This window comes from Tachysurus fulvidraco, chromosome 21, assembly GCF_022655615.1.
Source record: "Tachysurus fulvidraco isolate hzauxx_2018 chromosome 21, HZAU_PFXX_2.0, whole genome shotgun sequence".
NCBI classification, from domain to species: Eukaryota; Metazoa; Chordata; class Actinopteri; order Siluriformes; family Bagridae; genus Tachysurus; species Tachysurus fulvidraco.
The window spans coordinates 6903011-6921095 of NC_062538.1; the positions used below are offsets into that span (position 1 = coordinate 6903011).

The 18085-nt window shown below is 36.4% G+C and overlaps 2 protein-coding genes across 7 annotated transcripts; one reads left to right on the top strand and one right to left on the bottom strand.

Moving 5' to 3' along the window:
* Positions 1–629: 629 nt before the first annotated feature.
* On the bottom strand, positions 630–11761 carry LOC113643662 (merlin-like). Its single transcript, XM_047805647.1, has 17 exons — positions 11628–11761; positions 10848–10954; positions 10082–10207; positions 9803–9925; positions 9611–9694; positions 9107–9175; positions 8357–8439; positions 7791–7866; positions 7548–7685; positions 6938–7012; positions 5809–5922; positions 5517–5639; positions 5094–5311; positions 4892–4994; positions 4314–4447; positions 3987–4140; positions 630–2830 (listed from the first exon to the last, which is right to left on the bottom strand). Exons 2-17 carry the CDS (start codon positions 10935–10937, stop codon positions 2783–2785), a joined length of 1758 nt encoding a protein of 585 aa, XP_047661603.1. The 5' UTR covers positions 10938–10954; positions 11628–11761; the 3' UTR covers positions 630–2782.
* On the top strand, positions 11050–16132 carry mettl27 (methyltransferase like 27). Of its 6 annotated transcripts, none has more exons than XM_027157122.2 (6): positions 11050–11194; positions 13239–13360; positions 13464–13592; positions 13710–13845; positions 15401–15493; positions 15600–16132. In XM_027157122.2, the coding sequence occupies exons 2-6, from the start codon at positions 13244–13246 to the stop codon at positions 15803–15805; spliced, it is 681 nt and encodes a 226-aa protein (XP_027012923.2). In that variant the 5' UTR covers positions 11050–11194; positions 13239–13243; the 3' UTR covers positions 15806–16132. The 6 variants fall into 6 exon arrangements, with proteins under 6 accessions (XP_027012923.2, XP_027012955.2, XP_027012945.2 ...); XM_027157154.2 differs by having other exon boundaries at positions 11102–11123; XM_027157144.2 differs by having other exon boundaries at positions 11171–11194; positions 13242–13360.
* Positions 16133–18085: the final 1953 nt, after the last annotated feature.

Below are 18085 nucleotides of genomic sequence, written 5' to 3' on the forward strand. Positions count from 1 at the left end.
ATTAAAAATAGTCCACAGATAATGAGAAAACGGTTTAAAAGAAGAGGTTTTAAGAACCTCTGGGTTCCTATGACTGGAGTTGAGATCCTGTGGGCTAGAAAATGATATAACTCGTACACTCCTCATTAAAAGGCAGACACACAAATATTTGTAAAAAGTCACCTTTTTATTTGTGAATTAGTTTTAAATTCACTACACATCAGAGGTGTCAGTATGTGTAACAGCTCAGTGCAGAAGCCTTTGAGCTGATGACCGGATAGTTAAAAGTTAGAAACTTTGCCCAGCCTCAGATTTCACCTCTATTCTACCCTCACCTTGGGTAAAAGCATGGAATTAAATGTGACAAAATGTAAATTGTAAACTGTAGCAGATTCATAACAAAGGCTATAATACTGCAACTCAGTAAAGACTTACATGTGGCACTGAATCTGTATAAACACTCAAAGGTTTAAAAAAAAAACTTCTACAAAACATAAGGCACTTATGAGCTGTAGTTAACAAAAAGTTCAGGATAAATTAGTTTGACACATGGGCAAAAATGGGCAGGTTTCATTAAAACATGAATAAATGCCTTCTGTGTATAACGTGGTTATATTTATACGAACAAAGGAATGTTTTTTTTAATTATTATTATTATTATTTTTTTACCAAAAACTAATGAACTTGTGTTTATGTGCTACAAAGGTAGTATGCTACGGGAGAATTGCCCAATTTTCAAATTCAAAGCATCATGAAATCTTTGTAAACCTCTAAAGCTTACTGCTAAACCCCAAACATTTTCTGCCACTTTAATCAATAGCTGAGAACTGAGCTATTCCCAGTTTAAACCATGCAGTTTCATACTGACCAGGATGGCATCAAGATACACACAAAAACAAGAATGAAGAACAAACCGCATATCACTTTAAACCATAATCACTTGCTTAAAAGAAAAAAAAAAAGGGTTTAAGTATAAATAATTTGTAATAAAAAATGGCCTGTTTTTTTCTTTTACAGCACAAGAAATGTACAAGAAAAATTGTAAAACTGACAATGGGGGAAAAGAAAACAAAGCAAAGAAAAAAATAGTGTTTAAGAACATCGGTCATTACACACTGAATGTTCTGTGACATTACCATTTAAACATGAATGATGAACCTAGTGCAGCTGAAACGAATGAGTACAAATTGAAATGGTTTCTTTAAATTGTTTAAAAGTAATAAAAAAAGGGTTTAAGTATAAATAATTTGTTATAGAAAATGGCCTGTTTTTTTTTTCCAAGCACAAGAAAAGTATAATATTGCAAAACTGACAATTGGGGAATAAAAAAAAAGTAAAGAAAAGAACGTTGTGCAGCTGAAACGAATGAGTATAAATTGAAATGGTCTCTATAAATCATTTGAAAGCACACAATCTGGACAGGACATGGATACTTTAGCTGGTGTTTTAATTTTATATGCACGTCGTCTAAAACAGCACTAATGCTGGCCTTTATAGTACAGTAGGGTTTAGTTTTTGTCCTGTTAGTGTCAGTAGTTTAGTATTGTTTGCTGCAGTCCCGATGTTAATCCCCCTGTCAGTCCCCTCTATTGTTTGTACAGTAACAATCACATAATCCAATGTAAAACTGGGTGGAATTGTTGACCTAGTGTTTTAAGTGTAGACGTTTACGAAAGGAGTGTCAAAAGTCAGAGCTCTATGGTTTGACGCTTTCTTACACGAGGCATAAATATTTATGTTTTACAAAGCAGATAAAAAGCACAATGTGTTTCATTAAAAATAAAACATTGACATTGTTTAAAATTCGAAAAATGGCTGTTGTATAAGAGGAAAATCAATCCTTTGGTGTATATTTAACAGCACTCCTTGTTGTTTTTTATTCCTTACAGCACAGCATTTTCAGGAAAATGCAAACCTGTGCTACGCTTTACAAGCTGCAACACCCACTACAGTGCAAAAGGAAATGACTTGTCTAGATTGTAAGAGCTTGATTCTGTCGGATTCGTTATTGAAAATAACGTGATGAATGAAGTTCAGGCACATTTGTAAGGAAAGGACTGTAGCAGTGGTTTGGGCATATGGCTAAATCTTTTACCATGGATGCAGAAAGTGGAGAGAGCCAGGCTTCGAGTCCTCCGAGTGAAATGAATAAACAGTGAAGCGGAAACCGAGCTGCCAGAAAAGGTAAAGCATCAGAGGTCTGTTAGACTGTGCAGTGTTACACCGGAGACATAATTCTTTTTATAATTTACCCCTGCATTCGTAACAAACACTGCATAAACCTGGCTTCGATCATGCGCGTTAAAAAGGCACTAGTGCAAGAGGACTGCTTGTTACTAGCTGAAATCCAGGAGGAAAATGTGACGCCGATGAAATGTTCTCTCAAAATGAAAAGGCTGATGGTAACAAGCAGTTGCACATTAGTTAAACTTCCCTGGTGAAATTAAACAGACGTACTCAACCTTAATGAAATATAAGGAAAGTTCTTTTCTCTTTTTGTGAAAACTAATTTTATGATATGGTTTAGATAAGACAAAAATAAAAGGATTTTTTGGCATTGCAAAAATTAAACATCTGCTTGAAAACTGTAGTAACCTCTGTGTTGCTCTGTGCACAGCACTTTTAGTGTGAGCTTTTAAACCAGTCAGTAAAATGATTTCAAATGACTTTTTCCCCCCGAAGTGTTTTGTGCAGGAGTGTGTGCTTGATAATCGGTGCTCGATATCGTACATTCCCTGATAAGTGTCACACACTGTAGTGATGATTTCTTCACCTCCGTCCTCCTTGTCAGGTTTCTGTCTATTCACACTTCTTCGAAAAACGCCATCTGAGTCATGTAGGCTGAGTTTCTCTGCAAAACACCAGCACACAGTCACAACCGTTCCATCATCTCTACAGACCCATTTATTTATTTATTTATTTATTTATTTAACATCTTTGCATGTCATTAGTGGAACAAGGACAATTCTTGCAGGAATGTTCGGCTTTCCTTATAGTTTCTGAGGGGACACACAACCAAGACATGAACAAAATGAAAACTTTGTTAATGTCTGTAACAGTGAGATAACCGTCCTGCTAAAAAACAGCTACCTTGCAGAAAAAACAAACTAACAGAGATTTTAGCCAACAAAAGGTGAAGCTCTGAACAAACAGAAATCTTTGCCAAAAAAGTGCAGAATTTCACTGCAGTGGCTTTAACGCATTAGACAGCACATTCTTCAAAAACCTGCGGTCTGATTTCTAGCCAGATTCTTACCTGTCTCATAATTCATCATAAACAACACAGTTTCAAAAGTATCTTGTGTGAGCTCCATGAAGAACTTGAGCTCAACCCCACCGAACACTGACTTCTCACCAGGGGATGTTTAAAGGTCAGGTGTCCACATACTTTTGATCATATAAGTGCAGTTTCCTGTATAACTGTGGTCTATTTTGATTTTTATAGACAGGCTTGACATTATTGCCTTTGTGACCTTTTGATAAACTAGAAGGTTTTGGAAACCTTCACATAAAAATGCCATTTTCTGTCAGTCCTAAAGCTAAAAAAAAAACAAAGTCTGAGGCGAACGATGTAGCTGACTGTGTACACGATGTCTACAATTAAATCAGTCTGTAAATGCACATGGAAACAATTACAAGTTATACCTTGAGTAGGAATATGATAAACTGCCCTTTACATTACGGGGGAGAATAAATCACTAACCCGGGACAAGAAGCTTTCATATCAGAGAAACGTGTCAAAACAAAGCGTCTCCAAAACATTCCTCATGTTAGATACGTTATCCATGTCAGTTAGGTTTCCAGGCGACCAAAACATGTTACAGGGTTGTTTAGGGTTTCATCAATGCATACATTAGATAGAATTTAGCATGTTTTTAAGTTCTGCAATGCTTCAAATCTTAACCGAATCTCCATTTTCTGCCAGTGAATCCCACTTGATTTTTCTAGAGGTTACAGAGAGAGCATTGGTTTGATGCTGTGGTGCGTGTTGTGTGTGTGTGTCTTACGTTGCTGTGGGGGATGTAGGGCGGCTCAGAGTAACCCCTCAGGCTGTAAAGACCCGCCTGCTGCTGCTGCTCCTCCAGCTTCAGAGACTCGATCTCTGACTTCAGCTCTTTAAGCTGATCCTGAAGGTGTTTGCTCTTCTCCATGTACTCTAGCCTGATGCAAATGAACGTACACACACAAGTTTGTATTCCACATGTATCCCACGATAAACTACTAATATAAATAAGCACACAAGAACACAAACAAAGGTACATAAAGGAGCAGTATAGTGTCAGGTTGCCTGTGAAACATTAAAATGTTGTGATGTAACTCCAGCACATTCATACCGTTCACGTTCGATCTCCATGGACAGTCTCTTCATGTCAGAGTCTTCGAGGCGGTACGAGGCGGCCACGTCCATCTGCATCTCCGTACTGTCAGGTCCAGGTGTGGGTGGAGGATTAGAATACGCAGCAATCAACTATAAAAGAGCAAAATACGCACAAAACATTTTCATTTTACTCTCTGTATTTGGTTATTTGCTAAAAAGTGAAAAGTATATTGGATTAGGACCTGACTGAATTTTTCTGAAAGCAGAATAAAACCTTGGTCAGAAAAATTATAGCTAATAAGTAGCTCAAATCATACCTAATGTTGTGTCGTAAAGTATCTCAGAGAATCAGAATTGAAGTTAAATTGATAGGATTGTTTTAAATAAAAGAAAGAAAAGAAAGCCTGATGGGGCATTTTGTTATAGAAAAATAATCAGTAGTATTCAAATTCAAACAAACACATTAAGAACGTTGAGTAACCGTAATACAGCCTGTTATATTAGCCAAGTGTTATCAGTTCAATTTAATATAATGCTTCAGTTAACAGAAATTGCAGCAAAAATAAACTAAACGGAATCTAAGGTCAGTTTTACGGGGTATGTAGTTTTGGTGATCTCTAGCAGCTTCTGCTTGGCTCTACGTTCTGCGTCTTTGGCCTCGGTCAGATCCTGCTTTAAATGATCAGCCTCCTTTGTCCTAGAAAGCACAAACAAAAGGTTTTACTCTTAGGAACTTCTGATGTATGTCAAAGCCAACAAACTGAAATAAAATGCAGTGTAATTTCTGAAAGTAGACCTCCTCTCTGACTGCTCCACCAGTTTTACAGCTAACTGCTCCGCCTCCCTCATCTTCTGCTCCATTAGCCTGTGTTCTTCTTTCGTCTTGAGGGCCGTGACCTCCAGTCTCTGCCTCTCCTGCTCGGCTTCGGCTGCTTTGTGAGCCAGCAGCTTTGCCTCCTCCTCAGCGATCTGGGCTTTCTCCGCTAGCAAGTCTGCCGTCTCCTCAGAGCGCAGCTACGTGAAGTGATAAAGAAAAACACGTATGTCAAACTACACTGAGATCCTGAATCTGTGTAGAACTATAGAATCTGTCAGATATAAAACATCAGGAAGAACGCCACATAAATTAGATTATTTTTTTTTTACTATTTATTCAAATCTATCTTTACAGAGAAACACTTAAATGTTTTATCTAATTCCATGACTTTCTGTAACTCACCAGAGCTTCATTAGCCATACGAGCCTCGTCCTGAATCTGAAACAGCCGGCGCTCCATCTCCTCTTTCGCCCGCTCTGCGTCCTCCCTCATCTGCTTCTCCCGCGCTAGAATCTGACGCTCCATCTGGTACAAATGGGAAATGAAAACGAATATGAAACCCAAACCCAACACCAAAAAAACCCCAAGAATTCTGGAGAGATTTGGCAACCAAATACAGTGTAATAAGAATAATAATAATAAAAAAAACCTCAAACTTTATAAATGCTGCATGGAAAAACATGAAGCAACAGACCTTTTTCCTAGCTTTCTCTTCTTTGGCTTGAGCTTTCATCTGCTGCACTTCAATAGAGTCCACCTTCCTCCTCCTCATAAACAGGTCATGGTTCCCAATACACAGCTGTAAGATCTTCAAAAATGCAAACAGGAAACGTTTAATAGAATATTTTTTAACACAGCATTCAGTATAGACCAGGGGTCGGCAAACCGTGGCTGCTGTGGCTCTAGATTTGGAAAATAAATATTTAATTTAAATTTATTTTTTGTTAGTTTAAAAAATGTAATTCTAAATTCTAAGATTATGATGCTTTTGTAACATTAAAATAAACCGTGTTTAATTTTTTTTGTCGCTCAAATTATGCGTCATAACTGCCGACTCGCGAAATCCGACACACAGAAGCAGACGCATTTTTGGTTTGCTGCAGCCGGCAAGTTAAAATTTTGATGTCATGCAGGGCTGTCAAGTGTCACGTTGAGAGTTTGGTCTTTTCTCCCGCTCCCCCCACACATCGTATTTCCTTTTGACTAATTATCATATAGTTAATAGGCTGCAGCGCACAAAATGCATCAGTCCACACCGCTGTCTCTATGGAACCGTGCAGGAATCAAGCGCGTCTCAGTTCTTAGTGAGCCTGACACTTATCAGCCAATCAAAAAAAGAGGCTACACAATAGCCAATCAGAAAATAGCACTATCTGGGACAGATTTAACACAACAACCAATGAAAAAAATTGGGGTTTGGAGATGTCATGCTTGCCTGTCTTCAAAACTTGAGAGCCCTGGCCATGAATACGAAGAGGACTCAATTAGACATTGAACATTTTATTTGAAAGTAACCTTCAACCCAGCGTCTTTTTTCTTAAGGTTAGTTCAAACTGTTCAAAATATTTTTGTTTGCCTGAAGAAATAAAATTTTGTTTACTCGGTAGCAGTTCATTGATTTCATAAATGCAACACACTACAGTTTTTTCTACACTTGCAGTGTTATCTTCATTTTAGATGTCAAAAGGGTTTTGTGGCTCCCTGTGTTTTTTTTCTGTGGGAAACAGGTCCAAGTGGCTCTTTGAGTGTTTAAGGTTGCCGACCCCTGGTATAGACTGTAAAACATATGAACGCGCGATACTTACACTGGACACTTAACTTACCAACTTATTTACTCTGAGTTGTGAAGAATAGAATTTAAAGACGTCCTTCTTTTTGTCCAGCGGCTTAATAGTAAACTGTTTGCATAACACAAAAGCATGATTTGTGAGTTGTGAAATACAAGGACACATATCAGAATACATGCCAAAAAAATGAATATCTTTATATACACTTTATTTCTGACTTAATAATGACCATTGTACATTTATTTTATAGACACACACACTATCAGACTACACTTCGTCTTAATATTAGTTAAACCGCCAACCTGTAATATTTATCATACAGTAAATCTGCACAAAGACCTCAGTTCCAGTCTGTAAATAACAGTTAGGCATGCATTCTAGTTCTTATTTGTGATACTAGTGAGTTTATTGTGCACTGCATGTGTCATGTTGCTCTGGTGTTAAGTCCTAGTCTTTGCTGTTGCTCTCGTGACACCAGATTTCCCTTTGGATTAATAAAGTTCTCTCTACTCCACTGTTCAAAGCCAGTCCTGCTCCAGCAGATCAGTGGCTCAGTTCTCCAGCTGAATCTGCTAGGCTCTGGCACAAAACCACATAGAGCTTTAGTTCAGTTTGTTTACTGTGGAACACTGAGCTAATCCGATACCTCTTTCTCACTGTATGAGATGTTGCGGATGCCGCTCCAGGGGAAAGACTTCTGGGGATTCAGTTTGCTATTGGGGCTGTAGATATGAAGTCCCTGTGCGTCGACACCAAGCAGGAGCTCCTTGTCTCTTTTGTTTTGCTGAAAAAAATTTTTTTGTCAGAACAACTTGCCCTTCTAACTCTAAACTGTTTATTCTAGATAAATTCGTAAATCTAGAAAACGTGATATAAGACGATGGCTTACTGTGATTGAAAAATAGCTGACGCCATACATGTCGAGATCCTGTGCTATTTTCAGATACTCCATTTCAGCTTCATCCCTAAAAGAATACAGGATAAGTATGAGACATACAGACCTATTTCCCTTTTTTATTTTTCAAGGTCATTAAGGCCTGTTTTTTTAAGTAATATATTATTCAGAACCTTGCGGCTTAATAGAAATTATTAATACAACAAATACCACAATACGTAAATGCAGCGATATTTATTAATTATAGCTTTGTACCATTTTTCGATGTATGGCTATAATATTACAATCACGGCAGCTTAAGCTAAACATTAAAGCTATTATTATTATTATTATTATTATTAATATCTGAGATTCAGCCAAAGAAGGAAATAAAAAACATTAAAAGAATATCATTCATTGCGGTTAATCCAAACCACTGCTGTATGATAAAGCGGTGAAGCAATAGATAAATAGATCCTGCGAGACAAAAATGTGCAAAACATCTACAAATCACAATCAGCAGGTATTTATTAGATACATGTGGACCTTGAAAACCAAGCAACAGCAGTATAATATTTTACCTTGCTAGATTTCTGTGCTCAGCATACCAAGCTGTGATCTTCTCCTCCCACATCTCTGGTGTCATCTGATACTGCATCAGAACCTTGAAAGTCACACATATACACAATGTATATACTGTATATGAAACGCTGAAATTGGGTTTATTCTTCAATTCTGTACTCGGATTGCCCAGAAGGTGTTGATAAATCACACATTTATACTAATACACTCCTAATGTTATGGTTTCTAAAGTCACAGCTCATTCGGTGAGACCTGTATGTTGACTGCTCCATTTGATCCAAGTTTTCTTATCTAAATCTAACATTTGTAATATAAAATCGAAGGTTTCGTTTTCCAATTTGCAAACTAATTATCTGTAATCCAAGAGTTGTTATTTAACAAAGAACATCACATGATATAATCAGTGATATGGTGATGTTTCCTGTAAAGAGATTTATACTATTCTTTTTAACAGGCAGAGGTAAAGCTGTAATTAAGTTTTTAGCACAGGAATTTTCTGAAGAATGGGCTTTGCAGTTTCTTGGTGGCAATTTTACATTTTTAAAGATTTGTATTAAGTGCAATTATGAGTGAGGAAGTGACATATTTTGCTCACATTCCATAACATTAATTGTTATTTAACAGAAAATAAAGATCGTTATTAATCACACATTTTGTTGTTTTATTTCTTACTTAAAGGTCCCAACATTTTAATCAAACATTAATGTGTTATGCAAATCAGTTCTATGTGCTCGAGAGTCAACACTTACCCTTTTAGGCAAGAGTTCATCTTGTGCCAGGAAGCCTGGTTTGTGGAAATTTGGGTCATAATCTCCATACTGCATAAAGAATGCAAAGTATGCACACAGTTAAAAAAACATTTACACAGCCTAAAGATCTGACTTACATCTTCTAAATAAAAACACACTATAAGTATGAACTGAAAAAGTCAATCCATTTAAAGTTTCCAGCTAATCAATGAAGTATAAAAGTGTTGCCAAGGATTAGATTAAAATCATGATTGGTTAGATGTGTAAAAAAATATATATATATCAAAAAATAAAGAATTTTCTCTTCTTTCTCTATGGTAACAACGACCTCAAACGATTCTCCGGACATGTGGTACAGCTGGTTCAGATTGCATAGAACTTGCATAGAAATTGAAACTGAAAAATAATCTCTACCAATGATGGTGGTAAAGAGTCAGGCTGGTATATGTCAATAAGTGTAAATAATAGCAGAATTAATTTTAAAACTGCATTATAAAAACTGACCTTGGCTTGAACAGCATATGATGCCAGAAGGACCGAGGCCTCCGGAGAGCAAAAGATCTCCTCATCTAGTATTTGTTTCTTGACCTTGGTGAGATACAAATAATTATGGAATATTATAGTAAGATTGATACCAATCATTTGAACATTAAGAAAATACAGTAGAATTATAACCACTGATAAACTCTCACTTACTTGTAAGAAGAAAAGGTGCTGTGTGATTTCCTGAACGAGTTCCTCCTCAACTTTTTCAGGGAAGAATTTAGCAAGAAAATGAAATGTTATAGGAGAGTCTGTTGGTACATCCTGATCCAAAACCTGGGGATAGAGAAGCAGTGAGAGGAGAATGTTGTGAGAATGTCATTTTGCTTCACCAAACTTAAAACGTGTCTGTTGTGTATGTGTGCAAAAAATCCTGCAAAATTAAATTGAGCATAATCTCACAAAAACAGAGAAACCAATAACTCCCCTTACCCGTTTGTCAGGCTTAAGCCAAGCATACGTGTCTTTCACAGTGTACCTGAGACCAAAGAACCAAGTTTCCCTCAGTCCAATAGTTCGGCACACCAGATCAAACAAGTCCTTGCCTTTCCATTTTACCTAGTAATAGAAAAACGATAAAAATCCAATCATCACAAATTGTGGAATCCAATATGATATCATTATGTTTTATATTTTTATATTACAATATTATATATTTCATTGTAAAGACCTCAAAGGAACACCCTTATGTCAGTAATCTTTACAGACTGAGGGTTTGTGTGTAGTGACTACACTCTATTTTACCTTCTATAAAATGACCAATAGAATTAACCCCGTGGTAAAAAAAAAAAAATCGTTTCACTTTTTTCTCTTCAGTATAAAAAATACTCCAGGAGATACTTTCCAGGAGTTTTACGTAAATTATAAAGTTTCTTGCACAAGTAAAGTATACATACATTTTAAGCTACAGAATGTCTACTAAAGATCAAGTGCAGCCTGCATGGCTACAATCCATATACAAAATGCTTATATTAAAAGTGAAATTTTATGCACTGGAATTCAATATGCATGGTACATTGAAAAGAGACTCATCGCTGTGATTTGTACAGAGAGAGATCGCTCATCATCACTACAGACATACTCCAGTGATATTGCTTAACAGATAAAGGTCTGGAAAACATATCCTACTGTATATGATCAGTCCTTAAACCTATGATAATCATATCAATGTTGTATCCTGAAATGCAGTCTAATTTACCTCACAGCTGAACTCCATCTCTGCATCCATGGTGATGACTTTGACTTTAAAAGTCTTGGGTTGTTTCTTTTTAAGACCCAGAATCGACATTTTGAGCTTTTAATAGCCCTAGAGCGAAAAGAAATCAATGAGCATTTGCTTAGAAATAGTCATCAATGCACAATATACAAAAATAACATTATAAGGGAAAAGGATTGTTATATTATGAAGGAATTTATGTGTATATGACTATATACGTATGTGGGTGTGAGTGAGTGGGTGTGTAAACAGCATAAGGTTGGTATTTAAAGAAAATCACACTGATAATGATTTACTCTTTAAATCACATGACAACAGAGCTGCTGCAGGTATGAGGCATGACTTACATAATAAGTATTATTATAATTTATAAGTATAATATAACAACGGCTGTGCAGCCTATTTAGCCACTGCTAACTTGCTTTGTCTCATATGAACTAAATTCGCTGACAAAGCTGTAGCACGTGAGTTAAAGCAGAACTTAAAGCCTTAAAACAAAAAGTGGTTGCTTTTTTTTAGTGTCTTGTTGTCCATATGTATAAGAACATCTTAATCTTTATACAATCATAATCACAAACACTTAAATGTGATGTCTAGCTGGTTAGCAATTGCCATCCCATATACAGCGATAACTAGATTAAGGCAGTTAAGTTTAGTTGGCGTTTACTAGCTAGTTATGATTCAACTAATTTTTTTTCAGAACCCGATTCTTTTATCAGTTTTGTTAAGAAAATGGCACGAAGAATTAAGTAAAGCGACTACCTGACTCCTTCAGTCCTCCGGTTATTGTTCCAGGCCGAATCCCCGGAGTAAATTTTCCGATTTCTCCCGACAAAGACGAACAACAACACGGCTGAAAGTTACAGCTTGAACCGAAACAACTAGCTAACTTGCCTTTTCGCGCTGCATTCAATCAGCATAAAATCAACGCCAAGCGGACATATTTGCCACGTACTCTAGGGTCATATCAACATAAATAAAGGTATTGTATGGCTTTTTAACATGCTGCTGCGATTTAATATTTGGCTAAGTAGAGTAAGATTGTTGTCAGAAGTTTGCCTTCAGAGGCGCTCTACAGGCGAGAAGGTGAACAGCAAAAAGGTAAAATCTCCTGAAGTTCACAAACTGCTTACAACCATGGACTTCTTTCAGTCTCTAAGAACTCCACAGACCTTTTAATGATTGTGAATCATTAAAATGATTTTATGAACACAGTCCAAGAATTGTAAGAAATTTTAAGATGAACTAAAACAAACATGCCATTGCAATCTGTTCAAACTGAATATTTCACTCACAGAGAACAATTCTCACAGTCAAAATGGCAATTTGTCATATAAACATATCATTATTTAATTATATTTATTAAATTATTAAAAAATATGACCCATCAAATTGTTTTACTACACGAGGAATGAAACATTTTAAGATGTTGTTTTAGGAATGAATAACTATAGCTTATGATTGAGCCAGAGGGGACGTAAAGATTAGCACATTTGCCTCACACCTCCACCTTTTTTTGCTCTGTGTTTGCACAGGTTGCATGTTCTGTGTGCTTTGGTGGTTTGCTCGCCGTCAAAAAACGTCATAGGCTTATTGGCATCTCTAAATTGTCCGGAGTGTGTTCAGTTATGCCCTTTGATGGGTTATCACTCCATCCAAGGTGTCCTCTGAATTCTGACCCTGGTTTATACTTTAGGTTTGATCAAAAACACTGTATGTAAGACTAAGAGCCAGGGTATAGTGAAAGAGATAGTTTACTGTATGCAAAGAGAGACTGAACAATCCATAGTTAAAAACAGTTGGCTTTTATAATGAGGTGTGTAGAGGGCACACTCAAAATGATATACTAGATATAGATGTTCAAGGCTAAAATAAGGGGAAAACAGAACACAAGCACTAAGCCTAATAATATTCATATTAACCTCAAGTGATGGAAACTAAACAGGCTGGTAAGGGAACATCAGCTTACAGCTGCACTAATGTAAGTAACAGCAAGGACTAACTTGTCATGCAGACATTCACAACAGCCTACAGTTTTATGCAAATGTTTTGGCATATTGGCCAAATTAGATTATTTTCCAAGAAAATACAACTGATGCAGCACTTTTTTAACCTTTAAACAAACAAAAAAAAATCAATAATAATTGTGGCATGTGCAAAAGTTTGTTCCCCCTTTCAGAACTTAATTAACTCATTAGGCAGATCAAGAATTGTGATTAGGAATAACAACTGACTCTTCAACACTTCAGTAACACAACTTCATTAATATTCAACAATCAAGGGCTCTTCTATGCAGTAGACTGTATGTCTGAAACCTATCTATATTGTAGTACAAATTTCTACTATATAACAGTTATATTTTTTGTTTTCCAGAAGTTATGGCAGATCCCAGGACCTTTGCAGATGTGAGGAATACAGTTCTTTCAGCTCATAAAAGCTCAGGGCCCAAGGAAAAGGTTGCGTTCTACAGCTCCTGGGCCGAGAGCTATGAAGAAGTAAGCAGCACAAAATCACACACTTTTAGAAAATTGTTATAGCTGCTTTCACTACTGAACCTGATCCACCATGCAATGAATGTATTTGAAATTGTTTTTGAAGGATTTGGCAATATTGGACTACCGTGCTCCTTTCTTAGCTGCAAAATGCATTGCTTCACACTTCACCGGCGAGAAAGAGAGAGCCATTATTTTGGACGTGGCATGTGGGACAGGGCTGGTCTCTGGAAATGTAAGAGAAGAATTTTCATGTTTTAATATCAATTTTATGTTCCTTCTATCTGCTGTTGTTTCACATGATGTACTTGATGGACCATCTAAGACGGTGTGAATTATTGTCTTTGTGCAGTTAAAGAAAAACGGATTTTGCCACTTTGTGGGCTTGGATGGAAGCGAGAAAATGTTGAGTATGGCCAGAAAAACAGGCCTTTATCAGGAGCTTAAGCAGTGCATGCTGTGTGAGGATCCCTTTCCTGTTCAAGATGGTAACAGCTGCTTCTTATAGAATCCTATCTAATAATGAAATTGTGACAGGATGGATTGTTAATCAGACCACCCACACTACAACATGTTCCCAGAATAAAACACTTTCAAATTACGATCAGGAATCAGGAGTTCAATCCAGTAATACTGACTAATTAAATCTAGGATTTTCAGAATGTCTAGTAAACAAACATGACCTCACATCATCAGAAACATGGTGGATGAGATCGGCTTTCATGTGTAATGACAAGTTTATCTTTTCATAATAGCCGGTCATCATCCCCCACAAAAGGGCTTAATATTGAGTCATAAATCAAATACGTAAATTTACATACCCCTCATTACAGTCTAACATAACTTATGTAATAAACATACAGTGCAGAACTATTCACCCCCTTATACTTTTACACATTTTGTAGTGTTACAACCTTTTCAGGATTTTAAGTTATGAATTTACTCAATGTAGTCCATAGTGCTGAAGTGGGAGGGGAAAACTATAGTTTTCAAAATGATTTACAAATAAAAAATGTATCTTGCTGTGATAGCCTTAAATCAGTTCTGGTAAAACCAGATAATTAAACATAAGTTCACCTTTCTCATGTGATTTAAAATAACAATGTGAATTGGGAAGGTCCCAAAAATTGATATAGACTAGAAGTAAATAAATGTAGCATATAAACGGTCAATTTTTAATGTATTCCTAATGAACAAATCAGTAGCAATGGTGCCAACGAAAAACTCACTGATATGATTATCCTCATCTGAGGGACACAGAATAGTACGATTATAGATAATTTCCATCTCAAACTGGGTTTTATATTGTCATAAAGTGCAATTAACCGAATAACCAAGAAATTAATTTTAGTTTTAGTACTGTAAGATGAAATCTCTCTATGGAGGCGAACGAGTGATCAAAAACCAATTCACAGAAAGTATATGGAACAATCATGACTGACTTACAGATTGGGTAAAGTGGAGAGTTTTGCTTTGAGTTTGAAATTGTACTAGAGATTTAATTAAATAGCATTTAAGACAACTTAAGAAGACCGTGTCATTTAATCAGATCACAATATGAACCTTTCTGGATGACTGTTGACCTTTCATATATGTCATTATAATAATGATAATTGTCATGTATAGTTTCAGTAAAATACAAACAAATATTTTAAAGTCTCTTCTTAATATATTGTGAGAGCTAACAGTGCCATTGCCTTCTGTTATTATTGATCCACTCGAATAACAGGAGCTCTCATGAGAAAAAGACGAGTCATCTCACAAAGTCAGCTCAAGAGACAGCCATTATTAGTGTCAGATATAGAAATAACAGAGATAATTTCTCAGGTGCAATGACAGCACTTCATGGTCATACAGTATTTAGTTAGTCTGTGATTCACTGCTAGCAGAGAATCCAATAAAAATAACAAATCTGATTAGACAGTCTTTCAGGTGTACTTTACTCGGACTATATGGACTTACAGTACTTGTTTGTAGCCACCCAGCACTGTACAGGACTAGTGGATGTTTCACTAAGATGTTTCACTCTTTGTATTATTGTAGAGTCGTATGATGTTGTAGTAATTGTGGGAGCTCTGAGTATTGGAAACGTGCCAGTGGAAATCATCAAGGAGCTTTGGCAAGCCACCAAGCCGGGTAGGAACATCTTGATCACCTCCAAGTCTGTTATGCTATGTTCTCATTTTGAGATGCAACATTTAAGAGATGGGGAAATATGGGCTGTATTGTGTTTTTGCTACAGGTGGCTATGTGTGCATGACTACAAGAGGGAATGCTGAGAATCTGGAGTACAAAGCTGAGCTGGAAAGTGCGATTCTTGCAATGGAGGAAGAAAAGAAATGGAGACGTGTCACTGTCGATGTAGTGGACCAGTGGGAGAAGGCGGTGTCTGACCATGAGTGTGGATACATACCTGGAGTTGTTTATCTATATCAAAAAGTGTTTTAAATTCAGAATTGATTGTGCTGAAACAGTGCTAGGAGCTGAAAGGAAAGCATATTGTATGTGTGGATGGTCTTTAAACAATAGCCTACTAGTGATTTTATGTATACAAATTGGCAAGAGAATGGGACAAAACCAATGACTAATGTAAACAATTAGAGGAACTTTTTTTTTTCAGAAGTATTTTTGATTAAAATCCAATTTTATTTTGAACAATGTCTCTTCAGTAAAGTCTTGCTGTTAAGTAATGTATCCCCAGTAACCAAACATGACTTTGATCATCAAAACAACTATTTGGCTTTGAACTTAATAATAAATAATCTTATACCACAACTGTGTTTTATTTTCTTTATTCTTAATGGTCATAAGGTGTTGATTAGGTTTCGGTAACAGCAGCTCAGAGTCGTTCCAGTTACAATTTTAAATCTAGATTTTATGGAACATCTTCCATAAAATAAAGTGTTAGCTGTGAAGATGTGGTAGTCTAGTGTTTAAGGTATTGTTCTGACAATTGGAAGATTGTGAGTTCAAAGCTCAGGTCAACTAAGCTACCAGCCCTTAACCCTCAATTGCTCAGTTATATTAAATGAGATAAAAATGTATGATTCTCTGGGTAAGGGTGTCTGCCAAATTTGTTAATTGTATAGGAACTTTTCATTTACAGAGCTGAAATAAGAAGAGACTAAACAAGCACCTGAATGGCCTGTTGGGATAGAAATAGACAAATCTGATGCAAGTGGGTGAGGACTGTTTACCAGAACTGTTAGAGGGAAAAGGACAGTTTGGTTGTCCTCCATGGGGGATTGGGGGGGGGGGGATTGCAATAATATATGAATGGGATGACCGGCAGTGTAGTTTTGCTGGGATTAAGTTTCAGCTGATAAGATGCAATCCCATGATGCCAGGCATGCTGAGATCCGAGCAGAGTGTCACAGAGAGGAAAGGAAAGAATTAGCAAAATCAAAGAGACATGATTCAGGATGTTATTCATTCTACCAACATCTATTTATTAGTCTTCATTATTAATCTGATCATACTAGAAGATAGATTTCTTTTTATCATCTATCACTAGATGGCAGACTTACTACACAATTAATTGCTGTTTCTTCAAGAGCTTTTGTTTTTGCTCCTTATTACAGCTCACTACTGAAAAACAATCCCATATTATACCTGTACTATGTATTTCTATTTAGATATAAAGTTGGAATTGATCAATTATACAAAGATGAATGTTTGATACTTTAAGAAAGCTTTTCTCGCTTCATTCGCCTGGCTTGCTCCTTTGGGGTACATATAAACTGTCACACTTATATTCTGAAGTTATATATTTCTATAAAACTGCTTTGTGACAATGTTTACTCATAAAAAGCAGTATACAAATAAAATCAAATTGATTTGAACTGAAGCTTATTTGTCTATATGGACAAGATTATATATTGAGAAGCCAAAGCCTTACATTATAAAAACTGACCATGGCTTTAACAGCATATGACTGGCGAGATACAAAAAAATTATGGAATATTATAATAAGATTGATACCAATCATTTGAACATTAAGAAAATACAGTAGAATTATAACCACTGCTAAACTCTCATTTACTTATAAGACGAAAAGGTGCTGTGTGATTTCCTGAACGAGTTCCTCCTCAACTTTTTCAGGGAAGAATTTAGCAAGAAAGTGAAATGTTATAGGAGAGTCTGTTGGTACATCCTGATCCACAACCTGGGGATAGAGAAGCAGTGAGAGGAGAATGTTGTGAGAATGTCATTTTGCTTCACCAAACTTAAAATGTGTCTGTGTGTATGTGTGTGTGTTTAAAAAATCCTGCAAAATTAAATTGAGCATAATCTCACAAAAACAGAGGAACCAATAACTCCACTTACCCGTTTTTCAGGCTTAAGCCAAGCATACGTGTCTTTTACAGTGTACCTGAGACCAAAGAACAAAGTTTCCCTCAGGCCAATAGTTCGACACACAAGGACACAAAGGACACAAGTCCTTGCCTTTCCATTTTATCTAGTAATATATTAACAATAAAAAAAATCACAAATTGTGGAATCCAAAATATAATATCCAATATAAAGCGTCATAGGGCTGAAGATCCATTTGCAGGCTTTATTCGAATACTCGCAGTACAACAGGCAAGGGTCGACGTTGCCAAACACAACAATGCAGAGTAGACAGAAATTATGGTCAATCCAACAGGCAGAGGGTCAGGGAAGGTACAGATAATTGTAAGGCAGAAATAGAAACAAAGTAATAACCGGAAAATCACAAGACAAGAA